The sequence below is a fragment of the Emydura macquarii genome, unplaced genomic scaffold, assembly GCF_026122565.2.
Source record: "Emydura macquarii macquarii isolate MOO-44397 ecotype Brisbane River unplaced genomic scaffold, CSIRO-AGI_Emac_v2 contig_67, whole genome shotgun sequence".
NCBI lineage: Eukaryota > Metazoa > Chordata > Testudines > Chelidae > Emydura > Emydura macquarii.
Genome location: NW_027130204.1, coordinates 1021652 through 1041379, shown reverse-complemented (window position 1 = coordinate 1041379; position 19728 = coordinate 1021652). Strand labels below are relative to the sequence as shown.

The following is a 19728-nucleotide window of genomic DNA, read 5'->3' as shown; positions in this document are numbered from 1 at the left end:
TAATGCCTCCCCTCTCAGCTAGCTTGGCTGAGCTGCGGCTGCCCTCTCTTTGGTGGGCTCTCCATCCTCCCAAAGAGTGAAAACACAGGGAGCAGCGACAGGGTGCCTAGCAGACTGGAAAGGCCAGACTGCCTAGTAGTTAAAGCAGAGGCGAGGCAACCAGGCGTTCCCAATGCTGACTTGCTAGGTATGTGACTCAAGCAGAGTCTCTGCCGATCTGTGATTCGGGTTCCCCATCTATAACATGCAGCCTCTGACCAAGAGGCTGCAAGGCTGAATTCAGGGACTGTTGTGAAGCACCTTGATGCCACCTGGGGGAGGGCAGCAGCATAAGTGGTGGCAAGCTGCCCTGCAGAGCTCTTGGTGCCCGTGGCAGCGACACCAGACTGCAGCCTGCCTTCCTCCCGTAGGAGGCGAAGAGAAAGGAGGGGGCAGCAGTGGTTTGACAGTGACTGCACCAGGCCATTACAGGGGCGATGGTGACAGCAGCTCGAGATGGCTTCTGCATGGCTGACTCACAGTGTGGAAGGAAGCTGGCTGCCTCCACTTGGGAATAGGGAACGCTCGCGCCGACTCCACAGGGAGTCACTTATCTTGGGTGACGAAGCTCTTGTGTGGGAAAGAACAGCCCCTCCTCCCACCCTCTCATCCTTGGCCCTGAGCCTCCAGTGGCACGCTGACCCTGGCCCATTCGGGTGCTCTGCAGCAAGCTCGGCTCCCCATGGGGCCCTGGATGTGTGTGGGGGGCTGCCCTGGCTGACGCAGCTTTCAGCCCAAGGAAACAAACCAATCCACAGGCTGCCTGCACGGCTCAGCGAGGGCAGGAGTGTGCACACTGCGCTGTACAGACGTTCCCTATGGCAGGGGCAGCTTAGCCTTCTTCTAACCACATCAGCTGCACCAGCACTCCGAGAACTACCACGACAATGGGCGCAGCGCGGGCAGGGGCCAGCACGTCAGCCCGGGGCTGTGTTGTGGAAGTGCTCATGTCTGCCGGCTGCACCGGGCGGTGTCAGACTGCTGAAAGTCTTCCAGTCCACACAGGGCTGGCAGGAGACAGGCTGACCTTGGGACTAACACACCAGCCTGGGAAGCATGAGGTCTGGATTCTATGCCAGTAAGTCAGGGTGGGACCTCAGTGTCCCCGTGCCTCAGTTTCCCCATTGATAAGATGGGGATAACAATACTGCAATGCTTTGAGCACAGCAGATGGAAAGTGCTAGAGAAGCAGCAAGGTCTGACACTGCAGCATTCCTCGGGCACTAGTACAGGTAGATAGATTGCTGAAGGAGGATAAATTGGGGAGGAGATCTTGTCAATTCTCCCCTGGCTCTGTTTCTGGCCTTTCCTGGGTTGCTTGGTGGTTCCAAATTGCACGTGCTCAGTTCCCAGCCCATCCCATGACTCATGGTTTTGGGGTGAATGTGAAGCCAGAAGAGGGCACGCTCTGCAGCTATTGCACTGGAAAACACTCGGTCTTATTCTCCTGGCCCCTCAGGGGCTCCCTGGTGGTGTCGGAGGGTGGGCAGGCAGGGACATTCACCCATGCCAGAGGTTTATTCTGCACTGGGAGCAGGGCCTCAGCCAGCTCCATCAATTGTTACCAGTCTTAGCAAGTCAGAGGAGAGTCTAGCCTCAAAAACCACTGTGACTCCCTGCAAATTAATCTGTGTTTGGATTAACATCCTCATGACAAGCCCTGAACCATCCCTTTGTTTTCTGATCTAGATGATGCTCAGTGCAGATACCAGCAGAGTCAAAAATTCACATACCAGTGGCCCGAAAGCTCGCCGGCCTGTATCTGCTTGCTCATTACCCCTGTGGTAACCAGGCATGTATGTGTCCAAGAAGTTACAGTGGTGTAAACCAGCCCAAGTTAGAGCAGAACCAGGCTAATTTTCTCTTAAAATTGTAATATTAGAGAGAAGCCTCTTTTGGCTTCTCAGTAGATTCTGCGCTGTCCCTCCCGCAAAGCACAGAACATGCTAAGCAGCGATTGGAAAGAACAACCTTGGCAAACACAGCTGCTTGCTAGCTGGGAAAACATGTGAAACGCCAAGATTTCAGAGGCTCAAGCAAGCGAGGATGCAGGAGCAGTGAAAGGTGCAAGGACCTCACGGGACTATGCCCAGTGCAACCGCTAGCCAGAGAGCCCAAGGGGTGACGGCAGCAGGTTTGCTAATAGCAGGGAGTGTCTGCTCCCAGCAAGATCAACCCCTGGTTTCCAGGCTCTGTTCTGCCCAGGACGGTGGTGTGGGTGGCTCTGGGTGTGAAGATCCAATCTAGGAATGGTTGCATAGTCTGGGGGTAACATAATCAGCACACACATGCACACAGGCTGCTCATGCTGGATCATTACTATTTCCATGCCTATAGTAAATGCTAAGCCACTATGTTAAGGCAAAATGCAAACAGCTTTAACACCCTGCGAGCCTGGATCTTTGTTTGCAAAGTGATCTGGCGGGGGGGGGCGCACAGTGAGGCAGCAGACCAGGCACCACGGTGAGAGGTGCAAAGCCAGATGAATGCAGCATTCAGGTCTGGGTAAAAGCAGAAACAAGGGCTGGGGTTTTAAAAGGGAGACTGCTATTCTGAGCTACGTCCACTGGTGTAAATGACAGCAGAGCAACAGAGCAGCAGGTGTCCTGAACAAAACCAGTAGGCACAGCACCGCTAAAAGCCCCTGTTCCTTCCCGCCCCCGCCCTTTTCAGATACTCCACTTTTCACTGAATGTTTCAGCCATGGCAGTACAGCCGTGGAACAAGTGCTGTGCCCTTGTTAGGCTCCCTCTCTCCAAGCCACAAACAAAGAGCCATTCGCCTCAAAAGGGGTAGGTCAGATGGGAAGCCAAGCTAGACTTTTTCTACCAAGTTTGAAGTGATGTGCCCGAGGGGTCCTTGAACTACGACACCCCAGCTACGGAGCTGGCCACCTGCGTGGTATCCTCCAGGTACGGCCCAGCCCACTGTGCCCGGGAGGAGCCCCTTAAACCTTGAATTTTAAAAATCGTTGCAATTTTTAAATAGTCCCGTCACAATGGCTCCTTGGTTCCAGGCATCGAATGTTGGCTGGAGTCTGAGTCTCTCTTTTCAAAATAAAGGGTGGAGCCTCGGCTGTGGTAAACCACGGTCGCTCCCCCAGGGCGTGATGCTGAGTTATAGCTAAAGATCCGGCCCCCCCGGGCTCTTAGGCCTGCTGAGCTCCGCCTGTAACTGGCTGGTGGGGGGGGGAACAGGGGAAGGGGTTGTCGACAATGAAAATCGACTACTTCCACCAAAGCTGAAGGGCCCCAGACCAGCTGCTTCTAAACAGAGGTGTGTTAAAACGTGGCACACAACACTCTGCCACCTTGCTCCCAGCCCCTGGCTTTGGAAGAGAGAACAGAGACAGTGGAAACGGTGTGTGTGTATGGGGGGGGGGTGTGTGTCAGCCAAGCGCTAGTGGAGAGTAGGGAGAATGGCTCATGGCACTGCTGCCCCCACCTCCCTGGTCCCTGCTGATACAAGGACCCTGAACACGCACACGCCCCAGGGACCTCTGAAGGTGCCCACGTCCTGAGGGCACAAGGAGGTTGGCAGGCAGAAGTGTGGGGGAGGGGAGCACGGCGCTGGAGTACAGTGGAGAAGAAGCCACAGAGCAGTGGGGAAAGGAGTGGAGAAGGGGAGTATGTGGGACATTCCACTCCAGCAGACCAGCGCACACCAGTCCCCACAGATTGCTGCAAGCTTTGACGAGGGCATGTTGGGCTGCTGCCCCCACAGGCCCCCTTTGAGCCCCTCGCAATTGCCTCCGCCTCACTGAGAGCGGTGTTAGGCCTGGTAGATCTCAGCTAGCCTACATAATGCTCATCAGCTCGCTGCCAAGCTGGCATAGGGCTGTCTGGAGACCAAGGAGCCTAGTTAGCCTTGACGCACAGCTGCCTGTCTAATTATAGCTCCCCAGGAATACACAGGGTTTGCAGAAGCGGGGAGAGGCTGGCTGACCTCGGAGGAGCTTCCTGAAGCTTGCTAAGGCATTGGTGGTGGGGCCTGACCAGCCATCTAAGGTCTACAGGGCGAGGGTGTTGGGGAACAGCCTCTGATCACACAGCAGGGAGTTGTGGGTGGAGTTCTGCTCCACTTCGTGTGGTGCCTCCCCTCACATGGGTCTCTGGAGGTCTACAAAGATGGGGAGTGCTGCTCCCCCTACCCCATGATCCCCTCTTCTTCCCTATTGCTTCCTTCCCTGGGAAGGGCTCCCCTGTCTTCTGCACACCTCCTCATTATTTGTACAGCAGTAGCACTTTGGGGCTCAGCACCATTGTGTTAGGTGCTGTACGCATGTGATTTCCTGCTCCAAAAGCCAGTAAGGCACAGCTCAATATAGAACTCTCTGTATAGGCAAGTCCTAAATATAAGATGTGAGAGATCGGGTGCAGCCAGCCAGCTGGGGGGAAGGACAGGGTAACAGTGAGATGAGTGTAATCAGCATGACAAACAGCAGTCACCTTCTGTAGTCAGGCGGGAGTGGAGCTTCTGTCCTGCAGTCCCTAGGTAAGGCAGCAGGAAGTGGGCACACGCCCGCCTCAAGCTGTATGCACACCACCCTCCCATCTTAAGGTTCATAAAATTAAGGACATTCCCAGACAAAAACTTGAAGGTGAGGGTTGCAAGATGTAACAGTAACTTCAGAGCTGGAGAGCCATACATGACTGTTAGACAAGAAATTAAAACTCAAAGTTAAACGTATAAGAAACCCAAACATTTGAAAGCATGGAAATTTACAGGTCAGGGACACAAAACCACCTTAATTCTGCCCTTTAGCAATCCTCTGAGAAAATAAACCCAGCCTATGCTATCTATAGAAGAGGACACAAGTATATACCTAACCGCATAAACTCAAATGCTCTACTCTCAACCATACATGTCCATTGCGGTGCCTACCCCAGTCTCCTTTACTGGGACACACACCACCAAAAACTCCTGCTCCACCAATTCCTGCTTCGGCAAGGGGTAGGCAGGTGGCCGTCAGTCCCCACTCCTCTTCCTCATGTACATCACAGGCCACCAACACCACGTCCACAACCACAACTAGACCAATTATAGCAATTCCATCACCCCCTCTTTGTTCCTTTGGTTGTGGTGAATCATCCACTGATATGAGGAGTCACAATGGAGACATGAAACCAGTTATAAACCAATAGACCGCGGTGCCCATGTTTGATACCCTGCCTTCCCAAAATGAAAGCCATCAACTTCAGCCATTGGCCATGCCTTAGGAAAGAGTCAGCAATTGCAAACCAGCACAGCTTACAAAAGAACAAAGCCAGGCTGAAGGAACTGCTAGAATTGGTCTGGTAATGGGCGTGATGTTGGTGGCTGTGATGTACAGGAGGTCAGCCTACATGATCTGTTGGTCCCTTCAGGCTTCCACCTCAATGCTCTCAACCATGTGTTTCCATACTTTGAACCATGTGGGTCTCCTGAATGTTTGACATTAGCCCCGAATTCCCTGGGTTTCCAGTGGCCATTAGTCCAGGAACAAAACATGCTGAGCTGAATTTGCTCCTCCAGTTACAGATCTGCTTGCTCAATCTGAAATGCCCCTTTTCCTAATCCTTTGCTTGTGGTGTACGTGACGCAAGGTGGACATGTCACACCCCAGTACTCCAAACTGAGTGGCCACGTTGTTTAGTGACTGTATGAATGACCATAGTGGCCATAATTCCTTCCGTCTGAGGCACTCAAAGCACCTTACAAAAATGTAACGAATTAAGTCTCATGACCCACTTGCATCCCCTATGGGGGAGGCAAGGATCCACCCCATTGTACAGCTAGGGAATAGAAGCACTGGAAGATAAAGATCTTGAAGTCGCTGAGGAAGTAGGAAGAAAACCTTGATTCCCAGGGCTAAGCCTTAACCAGAAAAGCCTTTCTCCTCCCTCTGGCTAATCCCACCAGCATTTTTGCTCCCACAGTCTATCTATGACTGTGTCTTTGCCCTTTGCCCGCCAAAGCACATCCGTGGACACTGCTTACTTTTGCTGATGTGCTCGATGACATCTGCAGTCAGGTGCTGCCCAGTCCCCCGTCTCCTGCAAGCTTCTCCGGTGTTCATTACACCAAACAAGTACATCTCATTGGGAAATTCCCCCTTCTTGCTGGCCCCATCCTTTTCCCAAACTCTCCAACATATTCAGGCAACAAAGCCCCCTCATACAGCCTCCCAGGAGACCAGCTCTTAGCGTCTCCACACAAGGAGCAGCTGCCCGTTATTGCATCTATTTCCTATCACTTCACCAATGGTTCAGCCATCCCACAAATGTTCCCTTTACCGGTACTTGTTTTCCTTGCCACGGGAGGAAGAGTGGGCTGATGGGTAAGGCCAAGGCAGGAGTCAGGTTTTGAATTCTAATCCTGGCTTGGCCACCCTCAGCATCTCTTGCGTACAACTGACCTGGGGAGCTCTCTGTAGCTCCGCAATCGTGCGGCCAGATAGCAGGCTGGCAGCTACTCCATGGGACCATCTGCCTGCTGAGGGTTGATGGAGTGCCGAAGTGCCTTGGTCATGCTCCTTCTATCCCAGGCATGCCCTAAGCATGCGCCCCATGCTGGGGAGGTTCCCTGCTCCCTTTGCGTGCAGTCAGCTGGACTCAGGCCTGAGGCCACTGTCACCTTGGATACACGCCCTCAGCTCATGCTGAAATCAGTGGCGCTTGCCTGCATGACACCGATGGCGAAATGCGGCCTTTAGGCCCTCTGTGCCTCAGTTTCCTCATCTGCAAAGTGCAGCTGATAAGTTGTCCCTCCCAGGGGTGTGCATGGATGCTGGGGAAGTATTTGTGACCCTTGGCAATGGGAACGCTGGCTCCTGTGCAGAAACATGGCAGGGCTCCGATGGGCTAGGGCAGCGGTTCCCAAACATTGTCCCTGCGGGACCCCATTTCCAGATGTGTTGTTTCCCACTATGCCAGACAGCAGGGAAGTTGTGAGCTCTCACGCACTGTACATGCATGGTCACGCTGCAAGGAGGGGGCCATTTTGCTTTACGAAACAGCATCCTCTGGACTGCATGGCCTCACACACATACGGTGCGTGCGAGGTCACACTGGATGGAGGGCGCCGTTTTGTAGAGCAAACTAGCTTCCCCCATGCAAGGTGCCCTCCTGCATATGGTGTGTGTGAGGTCACGCTGTGCAGGGCAGGCTGTTTTGTAAAATGGTGTCCTCTGCACGCTGGGGATGGCTGTGACCCCATCTGCTGATGAAGCGACCCCAACTGGGGTCACGCCCCACAGTTTGGGGACTGCTGGGCTAGGGGGTGCTGCTGTGCCCTGCTGGACTGGGCTCACATGCTGGTATTTTGGATTCCCAATGCCAACCTGATGTCTAAGGCTTCCCAGTGTAGAATTCCCAAGAGTGCACATGACCCCTTTGGGATTACAGGCTTTCTAACAGGTAATCATACTCATGGCCTCCATCCCTCGTGTCCAGCTAAGTCAGTTCAACTTCTCACACTGAACCCAGAGGGGCCCAGGAGCCTGTCACATGCCACCAGTGCAAAACGCCTAGCAAAGAACAGCGACAGGACAAGCTCCATCTCCTGCAGCAATGATGAGAGCATGCATGTGTGGAGGGTTTGTATCACAGAGCTGGGACCCAAAGCACTTGCAAACGGGACACCCTCCTGGGTACTGTATTTCTCTTTATCTAAAATGAATCATTTCACCCAGCACTGAATGGCAGCTACCTCTGGGGTGGAATGTGGCAGCTGTCTAACCAAAATAACATACAACAGTTTAGGGCAGGAAGTGACGCAGAATAGCTTAGCCAATTAAATCTGAAGGGGAGGTTGTAGGAGCCAGAAAATGTTTGCTCAAATATAAATTTGGCCAGGAAATAGAGCCTAGTGCCATGGGGCCAGTAAGGCCCAGCGCTCCTATCAGAATTAGACACCTAAATACCTTTGAGGACCTAGGACTAAGTGATAAAGGGCTTCAGTCTTATGTCTCACCTGAAAGACAGCCAGCAGCAGTGCGCTGATTGATTGATTTAGTGCTAACTCGGAAGAACATCTCCCCCTACTAAAGCAGCCACCCCCCTTCTGAGGGCACCCTTCATTTTCCCTAGAGAAGTCTCATCCAAGTCTTGTCCTGCCAGCGCTCAGATCAAAGCCCAAGGTAGTGTGGGCTGCAGGTAAAAAGAAGAGAACTTAAGGAGGTTGGTTGCTGCTGAATAAGCTTGCTTAGTGGTTCATGTTAGGGGCAGAAGCTGTGAGCTCTGTAGTGGGACTTGGATTCTCCTTCTCAGAGGTACAGAAATGAGAACCACGTGGCATGAGATCTGGGGCCTGGAGAAGGCATGGTCAGTGCTGAGTTCTAGGCTATGGAACGCCCTGCTAGATGTGATCAGAATGTGTTCGCCTGAGGCCCTTCTGGGCAAAGGCCAGCACTGATCTTCTAGCGATGACAGGAATTGACACCTATAAAGATCAATCCAAGTGATCGAACCTTGGGAAAAGAAATGTGGAATTTGTGTTGGGTTGGAACATTATGCCCCCTTTCTGTCAACATATTGCAGTGCCTAGATTTTGCAGGGACTGATGCAATATAAAAAGCATGGATAGACGTGCTCCGGCTCCAGCTCTGGCCAGGATGTGCAAGCACTCAGATACCTTAAAGAGGCCTGATTTTCAGAAGCCAGGTGCTCAACAAATGCCCTTTTAAGGCACCTCAAGTTGAGCCTGCAAAAATCCCTAGTTCCATCTGACAACCTTGGTCTCCCCATCTCCTCCTGACCCCATTCCTTCGTCTGAGATGCGATACACTCCCTAGCCTTTGCTATTGCCTGTTTCAGTATGGGGTGCCCCCCCCCCCCAGAAGTTAAGGTGGGAGTTTCAAAGGCACCTAAAGGAGTTAGTGGCTCAATTCTTATTGAAATTCAGTGGGAGTTGAATGCTACACTCCCTTTGAAAATCCAAGTATAAATGCTCATGACTGGATCCGCTGTGGCCAGCTGCCATTGTCAGTGCATCGGTCGCCATCTTTGATGGAAAACGCTGACTAATCTCTCAGTGGAGCCGCAGTTGAGAAGAGCAGAAGGGACAGCTGAAAGGGAAGGGACAGGCGTAAGTGCCTATCTGTTGTTGACTTGAGCGCATCGCCAGCCACCAATACGTCATGTCCAAGCCCTTGGGTGCATGAGGGCCTGCCCACATTTCTCAAGGCCTGACCTTTAAGAGTGGAGTGTACGTCAGTGTCATGAATAACGGCTCTGCCTCTGATGGCATCTTTCTCTGTCAAGCTTTGACAATGTGTGACAATCCTCGCCTGCTCTGATCATATAAGAGAGAGAGGGGCTGAGTCCCAGGCTTGCTGGATGCCTTCCCCACAGGGAATCACCTGGAGAAGGATACATTCGTTCACCTATAAGACCCCATGAAAACTCCAGGTCTCCACAAACCTGTGCAACCATTGGGTTTCAGGCCAGGACACAAACACCAGCTGCACCGCTCTGTGGAGGGACATCCCCCTTTCCTAGAGCCTTTCATCCAGAAGGATAGGGCGCTTTCCAGCTTAGGGAGCGCCTCTGCCACCCGTGCTGTGCAGCCACTTCTGGAGTGCGGCACCTCCCTCACTCGCGTCATCTGGCTTCACTGGGGGCCTGGCCCTGTGGCCTAACCTGACATGTTTGTTCCCTTTCAGCTTTTCCGTGCCCTCCTCCTCTCCAGCCACATTGCACCCTTTGCCCCCTTTCCCTCTCTCCTTTTCTTCCCTGCTCCCTGGCTTCTAGCTTCTTTCCTCTCCTCCAGCCCCTGGCTTCCCTCACTCCCTGTCTGCCATCCCAAACTGCCCTCTCCGCCCCAACCCGTAGGAACCCCTCCATCTTCTCTCCCACTCTCCTCTCCCTTCTTCTTCCTCTTCCCCATTCCCTATCACTCGCTCTCCTCCAGCTTCCTCCATCTCCCCCCCCCCCCCGCACACACACACACACTCCCCGTATCTGCCCCCTCCCTCCTCACTCCCTTCCTCCCTCCCTCCCTCTGCCGCTCCCCCTTTCCCCGCCCGGCTCCGCTCTCCCGTGCGTCCGCACCCACCCTCCCTTCGCGGCTCTCCTCTCCTCTCCTCCCCCTTGGCTGTCCGCGCCGCGCTCCCAGTCCCGTCGCCTGCCCTGGCTCCCTCTTTTCCCGCGGCCGGGCTCGCTCCTCGCTCGCTGCGTCCCCGAGCGCGCCGGCCGGCCGGGAGCCATTGGCTGGCGGCGGCGCGGCGAGGGGAATTTCGCTCCCCGCAGCCTAGCCGAGCCGAGCCCCCTCGCCATTGCGCGCACGGCCTGCGGCAGGCAGGAAGCGCGGCCGGTCCGGTCCGGTCCGGTCCTTCGCGGCGCGCAGCCACGCCAGGGCCGCCTCAACAGGCTGCCGGCCAGCCCGGCCCGGTGCCGCCAGCGGCCCGGGGGCGATCGCGGCCGCCAGGATGATCGGCGTGAACAGCATCAACAGCAGCGCCGGGCGCATGCGGTCCCGCTCAATGTGCTCGGTTCGCTACGGCCGCAATTACCGGGGCGTGGAGACCTTCTGCTACGGCTGGCCCCAGCGCTCCCGGACGCTCAAGCCCGTGCTCTACACCGACCTGGTGGTCAGCCGCCTGCAGAGCCGCAGGAAGAAGAAACCGGTAAGGTCTGGGCCCCTCTTCCCCCCGCCGGGCACGGGCACTGGAGAGGCCAGCCACCGCCGCCGCCCCCGGGGAGAGTGGGCGCCGTCGGGCGGCGGTGTCGGAGGGGGCTCGCTCCTCGCCCGGGGCTGAGTGGCAGAGAACGCGATAGAGCCTTCACACTGAAGCCTCCAGTCCCCTGGAGAAAGGGGTGCGCGCTTCGGGACCTGTGCGCGCCTCTCGCCCATCACCGCGGCGTCGGTGCGCACAGGGCTGGGCAGGCAGGAGCCAGAGTGCACCACACCCCCCTTGCTAGTGGAAGAGGGAAACAGGGCTCTTAATTATACGCAGACTTGACAGCGGAGTCCGGCATGCACCGGGGGAGCTGTTATAACCTACGGGCAGTTATTTGCCACGGTAAGATCAAAGCTCTAGTCTTCATTAAATCTGAGACGGGCCTCTTGGGACTCGCCTTCCTTTTCAGCTCCCTTCCCGCGAAGGCTGGGACTGGAGGCCAGCAGAGGGAAGGAGGCTGGAAGCCTCCCAAGTGGCTGCAGGTTGAAGCAGAGGGGCGTGGGGTGCACTTCAACTCCCCACCACCGCCCACGATCCGCAGAGAGGGGGGCTGGGATCGAGGCCTGGCCTCGTGGCATTGACAGTCCCATGGCCACATCACATAAGGGCAGCATGACACTGCACCACTGTGTGCAGCTGCCGGCTCTCTTGACAACCCAGTTCTCTTTAAAATGCCCTGCGAGCAGGGTTGGGGGCAGGGCCAGGTACCCACATGCTCAGGGTCTGACAGGGGTCGGGAAGGAATTTCCCCCATGTCACATTGGCAGAGACCCTGGAGGTTTTTCACCTTCCTCTGCAGCGTGGGGCATGGGTCACTTGCTGGTTTGAACTAGTGTCAATGGTGGATTCTCTGTAATGTGCAGGCTTTAAATCAGGATTTGAGAAGTTCCAAACTCAGCCAGAAGTCAGGGATCTATTACAGGAGTGGGTGGGCGAGGTTCTGGGGCCTGGAATGTGCAGGAGGTCAGAGCAGATGATCACAATGGTCTCTTCTGACCTGAAAGTCTATGAGTCTACGTGGATCCAGCAAAAAGCCACTCTGAGCAGGCTTCTCTGCCAGTCTGCCAGGTGCGTCACATCAGTCAGGACCCCCATGATAGGAAGAATGGAGAGAGAGCCCACAGTGGGCAGGGGCAGATATAGGTTCCAGGTTCCTGTGCAACCAGCAAGTTGGCCTGGAAAGGAAGGTGGTTTTTCTTGGCCCACTAGGGGAGGAAGAGGGGGAGATCCCACCAGTCCAGGCTAAAACTATGAGCACAGCCTGGTAATGACACATTGCAGCGCTGCATCATCTTGTCATAGCACAACACAGCATCGGGGCAGGCTGCGTCAGCCTCACGTTGTGACACATGGAGATGTAACCACGCACTCAGGCCACCTGGCACAGAAATTCCCAGCTCTTTGCCTCCTACACGCTGCTGATGTTGCAGTGTGCAGGATCAGTGCACTAGAAGGGGAAGGGTCCTGGGAACATTGGGATGGGGACGCAATCCCTTGCCCTCTTCAGAAACTGATGCTGGTATGACAACTAGCATTGCAGCCGCTGCAGGCTGGGAGCTATGGATGCAGTGTGGCACAGGGGGCGTGGCAGGATGGGGACATGCTGCTCTCCCAAGCCACATTTACACACAGCTGCTGTGCGTGTGTGTACTCATGGATGTACAGAAGGGGTGGAGGAGGCGTGTACGCCCCCCCTCAAAATGCCAGGAAGAGGGGGAGCAGAGAGGAAATGAGGTTGGAGTAGGGTTAGTGGTTGCCTTGTGATGAGCTGCTGCAGAGGAGAGCTAAGATTTCTCACACATTCAGAGCACTGTTGTATTGCACATGCAAGGCTTTTGGGTGAACATGAGTAAGATAATGGCCTGGAGCTAGAATGAGGTGTAGGGAATTGACCTAGGCCAGGTAGAGATAGGAGAGGCCTCCCCATCTGTGGATGGAAGGTGGCTCACACTGAACCAATCCTGCAGTTCTCTTCCGTTGAGCCACGCCAAGGACAGCATGCAAAGAGATCCTGGTGGCTTGAGGTTCTGACATAGGGAGGGAGGGAGGCACCTTAAGACGTAGTGCGTGGCTGAGTTCAGGCCCTTGCAAAGCCCATGGTTGAGCTCTGGTGATGAGATGGCTCCGGGCACAGAGACCGAGAGGAAGCTCTGCAGGGAGGGTGCTGAGGAACTGGGACATCTCCTTTACACAGTGGTCCATGGCTGTGACTGTCGGTGGGGGTCTGGCCCCAGACAGGCTCAGACACCTGTGACCCACACCTACTGGCATGTCCCTGAGCCCAGAGAGCAGTGCACTAAACAACAGGCTAGTTGAGCCTTCTGCTAGTATGAGACCTGGGTAACCAGTTCTGGGCCCTGGAGGCACTCATAGGCTCTGCAAGGGGTTAATTCTTTCAGTTGCACTGATTCATGCACTAGCTAAGTGTCTGATAGAGGGATTGAAACCCTAGTTTCAGTGCCCCTTTCTGCCAGCGACGTGTGGTGGGGCCAGTTCCCTGTCTGTGAAATGGGGATGCGGACCCCCCGCTCCAGTAAAGCACATTGAGATCTGTGGCTGAATACTGCCTTATGGGAGCTCACTGTTACTGTGGAGGGATGCCTTTTCCCTGGGCCACTTGCAGCAAAAAATCTTCCCACAGCTGTGGGCCAGTGATAGGAATAAGAAGAAAGGTGGGGCAAATCAGCCAGCTTCTGCTACCCCACGCGTATGTGTGTCAGGCTGAGAGCTGTCTCCCTCCCAGCCCACGTTCCCCCCCATACCTTATACTGATGCCAATGCACCCTGTAACCACAGGGCAGGGCTATTTCTGCAGGGGCAGGGTGAAGAGGAATGTGAGCCGAAAACCAGCAGTGTCTTGTTTATAGCACAGCAGCACATCCTCACACACCCCCTTCCATCCAGTGCATAAAGCAAAGCAGAATTCAGCCCAGCTCTGATTGATAGCACCTGCTGGGAGGCAAGAACCTTGAGGCCCCAACTTGTTAAAGGGCCAGTGTGTGAATGTAGAGCTGGTGAAAGGCCCCTGGGGACTGGGGCCCTCTATCTATCCAAAGAACAGGTACAGCAGGGCAAGTCCCCCTTGCCATCTCATCCCTGTCCTGAAGGGACCCAGGCTCCCTGTGCTCTGCTGAGACAGCCAACACAGGGACTGCTGGGATTGATTCTTTAGGCCCCAACAAAGGGCTTCACCCTGCCCAAGATAAGTATAGACAGTCCTTGCTGGAAAGAACAAACAGCCTGATGGGCCAGGCAGGATCCACTGGGAAAGCAGGTAACCCAGGACACCAGTTGTGGTCCACCATGACACCACCTTTGTCATCTAGGGGTTGGACTGAGACCACAGATTCATTTCCTCCTGGGCATCAGGCTGCGATCAGATGGGGGCAGCTCATGGCAGGATTTCAGTGTAGGTGAAAAGCTCTAAATTCCCTTCCCTTTGCTCCAAGTTCTCTTGTTTGTTAATATTCCCTAACTGCATGGGATGGCCATGCTGTGTCCCTTTCCATCCCACCTGCATGCAGCTCGTTGTCCTCATCAGCCCAGTTCACCAGGCTGCCATGCCTCCCCTATCATGCACTTACTCCGGCTCAGCAGGTCCTTGTGATGCACGCAGTGTATGTAACAGAGACATTCCCTTTGAAGCCACAGAGCTGTTAGTGCTTTGAAGTGTTCACAGCCTGGCCCGGAGGCCTGACTTTTACACACTGCAGCTCTGCTGGGCTGTTCTCCAGAGCTGTGCAGAGGGCCCTCTCATTCTAAGTTTTAGTTGATCCAGATCTCACTTCCCAGGATTAGGGGACATCATGGAGGAGACCCTCTTCCTCCAGCTCACACCCTCACTGAATCAGGTTGAATCTGAGCCACACGCATGCTCTCGGCATTGCTCTGCCATCAGCCTCCCGAGTTCAGCTCCCACTCAATGCGCCTTTCTTGCCCATGTGACAATTTCCTACCCCTCATGGAGCTTTGCAGGCACTTCCTGCACACCTGGTCTCCTGTTTGTGCTTTTCCCAAATCTCGTCTCTGTTTCTATCCAGGGATTTTAGCCGCTCTCAACTCAGCCCTGCTCCATTGAACAAGATGCCCTTCCTATGGCAGATTCAGTACCATCAGCTCTTCTCCTCAGATGGCTAGGTCTGCTTCTCCATATCCCTCCATGACTGGATTATCATTAGGAGTCTGTTTTGCACTCCTTTAGTTGTCCTGATACTGAAATTCCAGCAGATGCCTACTTATCGTACCTTGGTTTCTCAATCTCTTGGCACTAGGGATGAGCCAGGGCTGCAAAGGGTGGGCCCGGATCTGAACTTCTCTAGAGTGCTGAGGATGATTGGACCCAGGTCCATCTGTATATGGGTCTAGTTTCTTCTGAGGGAATGGCTTGCCTACTGGGGAATGGCTTGCGGGGTCCAATTCTTGGCCTACATAGAGCTTCTCAGCTGCAATAGGGAGTGGCTTCTTACCTCCTCAAAAAAAAAAAAAATCAGATCTGCATTGATTGCACCAGCAAATCAATTGGTCTGTGAATAATGGACTTCAAGGCTGGTCCTTCCTGGATGAACTTCTGTGAGCTCAGTGCACCTTGCCTGGCAGGCACGGCTTTGACCTGACTCCGAAAGGATGTCCGTGGGGACAGAGCCCCAGACAGGTGTTCCAGGTGCCTGTCCATGGTAGTGCAGCTCGGTCAGACAAAGGCAGGATCTTTCCCCACCATTCTCCTGCCACACAAATGGCTATGGCTGCCTGAATGCTGTCAGATGTTCAGGCTGCATGAAGATGATCATGATCTTCTGAGGACTGGCAGGACTATGACATACTTTCCTATAGAGCCCTTCATCCCCAAGGCTCCCAAAGTGCTTTTCAAACAGCAGCCCAAACCCTGAAATCAGATTTTAGCTGACTCAGTGGGGCTCATACCTGAGCAAAAGCTGAAGGAAGACTTGAGGGATTGGCCTTGTAGAAATTAATCTCTCCCCTATCCCACATGGGCCTGCCAGGCTGGGGGGGAGCCGCTTCTTGCCCTGACTGTTGCTGTGTTTCCTCGCTAACCTCTGCAAATTCCCAATAACGTATTAGTCATACTTTGTATTGCTGGGGCACCTACGACCCCTGTCATGGCACAGGATCCACTGTGCTGGATGCTGGTAAAGCACAGACCAAAGAGATGGCTCCTGCCCCAAAGATCATGCCATCTTCCCAAAGGCATCCCCTTGCTCCATGCACTCGGTGCTAGGGTTCAAGTGGAGTCAAACCTTCCTCCCCTGCAGACTAGGCCACCCAAAAGCTGGCTATTGCTGACTGTGCTAATTTATAACCTGATTGCAATGCGGTGCTGCTGGGACTGTTACAAGGGCGCACAGAGCCCTCGATGTTCACACAGGGCCGTGCACTTTGCTGACTGTGTACGTGCACACTTGGTATGTTAGGAGGCCTGGCTCATGATTCTGCAAAATTTGGGACTGGCACAAGTGCCTGCAGGCAGGATTCAGGTCTTTTCGGTTTGTACAGTGCCTAGCGCGCCGGGGATTCCAGTTCCACTCAGGAACTCGGAGTATGGCCAGGACACCTATGTCCTGGATGGCTGCTCACCTAGGGATGCCTTTCCCACCAATCCCCCCCCCCACCCCCCATGTGCATGCAAATGTGAGCCCCTGACTTTGAAAATCTGGGCCCACGGGTTTTGAGACGAACACGGGCCCAGTGAGGGAGGGCAAGCCCAGTGTAATCGTCCTTGGCACATCTGTAGTGGTTTTCATCTTCAAAGCGCTTCCAAAATACTAATTAGACCTCACCACCACCCTCCCACTCAGGCCAGTGTTACCATGTTACACATGAGGATGTGCAGAGGATCATCCTGGGGGCGGGGGGAAGGGCTGCCACCCTTGCAGTAACTTGCAGCCACAGAGAAGGTGCCTGTTCCACTGAAACCAACAGGGGGAGGGGAGGGGCTATGCTGCCCCTGCTCACAGCACACTAGGAATACAGCTGCAGCACACACGCCAAGCAGAGGGTGCAGCTTACCAAAAGGAGCTGTGTCCAGCGGGAATCAACCTGTGTGCGTAATCTACCCCTGCAATGTACTGTAGCTGCCCCCACCTCTGAGCCTGCCACATGTTCCTCTTCTTTCCAGGAAGCAATGCCGCCCCTGCCCTCCAGTTCTCTGCCAGGCTCCTTCCCAGCGGGATTCAGGCAGCTTCACTAGCTGCATTTTCCCCAGAGGTTTCGTTCCTCCCGGTCCCACATCACCTACCAGCCCCCCTGTTATTAGAACACCCTGCGGTGCTGGGAATATGGGGAGGGGAGGGGGTGGCAGAGGCATCACAGAACATCGGCTGCCGTTGCTTGGGATGCTGTTTTCTCTCTCCCCCACCCCCCTTGCTGGGGTGTGCTGCCCAGTGGCTGCCAGCACTGTGCAACGTGTGGTTTTCCCAGCTGTATGTGCGGGGGTGCAAGCCGTGCCCTGCTGCACCATGCTGTTCTGGTTGTACCCTTTGCCTGTGCAATTGCAGCTGCCTCCCATTTCCTAGCCTGCCACAGCTCAGCTACCCTTCTGCATGGGATTTCTGCCTCCTCCTCCTCGCTTACCCTGGCCCTGCTGGTCCCCAGCTGTCACAGAGATGCCCACCTGCCCCCATGCTGCTCAGGGGGCCCAGGCCCTATGCTCCCTCTCAGCCACCACCCCGCTTCTGGCCTGAGACGCAGAGCTGCCCAGCGCAGCTCCCAGCATCCCAGCGAGCGACAGACACCCCCTGTCTCACGCATTCAGGAGGGTAATGTGGCTGCTTTGGCCTATGAAGCAAACACACAATCCCTCATCCTCATCCATCTCCCTCCCGGCCTCAGGGACGTCTACACACCTATCCCCCGACTGCCCCACCCCTCTTGTTGCGGGGCGGGAGGGAGCGATGGCTCTGGCTCAGGGAAGCATAGCAAGCGTTTGCCCCACTGAGCATTGGTCTCTTGTCTCTCCAGGCTCTGTACGGTGCCATCAAGACTGAGAAGTTGCAGTGGGCCATGTGAGTAGCGCCCCAGCCGTGGGCCAGCCTCGCTTACTGGTGCAAAAGGGCGGGTGGGCAGGGGAAGGGGGCGCTCCATGCAGCACAGCCACACAGCCTCCATCAGATGAACCCTTTCTGTGCTAGTTTCCTCTCCTCCTCCTTGCTTTGCTTGTAGGCTCAGAACCATCCATGCCTGTCCCTGCTGGCCAGGCTGGAGGGGGCAGCCGCGGGTGGGGCCTAGAGGGCAATTTGCCTCCAAGAGGGGCCAAAAGCTCAGCAGTCCATGGCGCTTGCGCTATTTGGGCGCTGGCTGATGCTTCGGTGAGGCAGAATGTAGCTGCAGCGTGGGCTGCACAGCTGGGAACAGGAGTGATGTGCGGAGGGGCCAATAGGGCAGCCCGCATGGGAGGGAATGGAATAGAGACTAGAGCTGGGCTGTCCAAAGGGGAGCTAGGAAGGGGCACAGCTTTTCGCCCAGGTGTAACTCCCAGGGTTAGCAGCTGTATAGCAGAGCAAGGCAGCCTAGCCCCAGCTAACAGCTGGGAGGCCTCGCTCAGGGGTTGGAGAGCCATGTGAAGGCCCAAAGAGGGAAATAACCGCGGCAGGATCTGGGCAGGCCGGAGGACCCGAGGCAAGATTTACACAGCGCTAAGCAGGGTGAGGGAACAGTCTGCCCAGACGTCGGGGGGTGAAGTGCGATGCAGGTGTAGCTGGGAGTAGGCCGGGTGGACGGTGTGTCTGGGGGCAGGGGACTGCCACCAGGGAGCTCCAGCGGGTCATTCATGGGAGAGAAATACTGGACCAGGCTAGGAGGGATGAGAGCCATGGAGGGGCTGCTCGGGCATAACTGGGGAAAGAGGACTCGTTCAAGCCTAAAGGGGGGACTAGCCCTGGCAAGGTCTGCACAGTGTAGCCTGGGGGGCTCTGGTTCAGCGCGGGTGGAGAACCAGGCAGTCTCCATAGACTGAACAGGAAACAGCTGGAGCCAGATCCTCAGAGCTACCCCCTGGGGGTCTGAGCAGCCGCGGCAGGGGGCCTGGCACTTTCAGGACTGGCCTGTGCCTGAGGTTTGGGGTGGCCTGGAGCGGGTGTTGGGGGAGCAGCAGGGGATGGGCAGGGGCTGCTCAGGGCCAGGGCTATAGCATTGGGGGAGGGGCCAAGTCATACCAGGGCGCCATGGCTGGGACAGGGAGGTGGCGGTGGCACCCTGCCCCAGGGCCCGGGCAGCCAGTTCAACGGAGGTGCCACACCCTGGGCCTGACTCTCGCCCACAGCTGCCGGCCCCAGAACCACATTGCTGGGCTTAATGAGCCTGCCACATAATCCCGGCTCAGAGCCGATGCGGCTGCCATGGAGACAACCAGCAGCTGCTGAGGGGTTTAATTAGTAGCGTGGTGTTTGCGAGGAGGAGGGGAGGTTGCAGATCTAGGCTCCCACATCTTTGCACTGGGGGAGCGGCCCCAAGGAGACCAGAGCTCAAGTCACAGGCTTCAAGCATGTGAGCAAAGGCCCACCTTCTCCCTCGCCAGCTGGCTGCCGGCTGCCTGCCACCCGCACGTGCCATGCCCTTCCTGCTCCTCGCCCCGTGCCTGCCGCACGCAGGGCTGAAGGGATATGTGGGCTGGCTCAGGCTATCCTTCAGTCCCTCCCCATGGCTGTGCCTGTTCCTAGCCAGGAGCCATCCCTCTGGGGACAAAATGCCACCTCATCACCCCCCAGTGGCCAGGGGCCTGAGGGCATCAGAGCCAGGGCTGGGGTTTCTCTCTGGGGACCTGTCCCCCTCCTTACCGTTCTTGCTGTCAGAGGGGAGCGTGAGCTGTCACCACCGGCCAAGATGATCTCTTGCGGTGCTGGGCACCAAGGCCCCAGCCTGGCCCCGTGGTCAGCGAGTTCTCCTGTCTTAGCCAAAGTCGAGCGCTGGCTGCCAAGGGCCACCCCAGGCATCCCCCCTCCCTGGGCCGAGCTCGACTAGCCTAACCGGCTCCCCACCTGGGAGAGACGTGGGCCAAGAGCCACCAGTCGGGCAGG

General features: G+C 55.7%; 1 protein-coding gene across 1 annotated transcript in view; it reads left to right on the top strand.

The window, feature by feature from the left end:
- Nucleotides 1–19728, top strand: part of PSD (pleckstrin and Sec7 domain containing) — a 58301-nt gene that overhangs the window by 30918 nt on the left and 7655 nt on the right. Inside the window, exon 10 of the mRNA XM_067536697.1 lies at nt 17675–17718. Within this exon, the coding sequence (XP_067392798.1) occupies nt 17675–17718 (44 nt within the window). The remainder of the gene's footprint in view (nt 1–17674; nt 17719–19728) is intronic.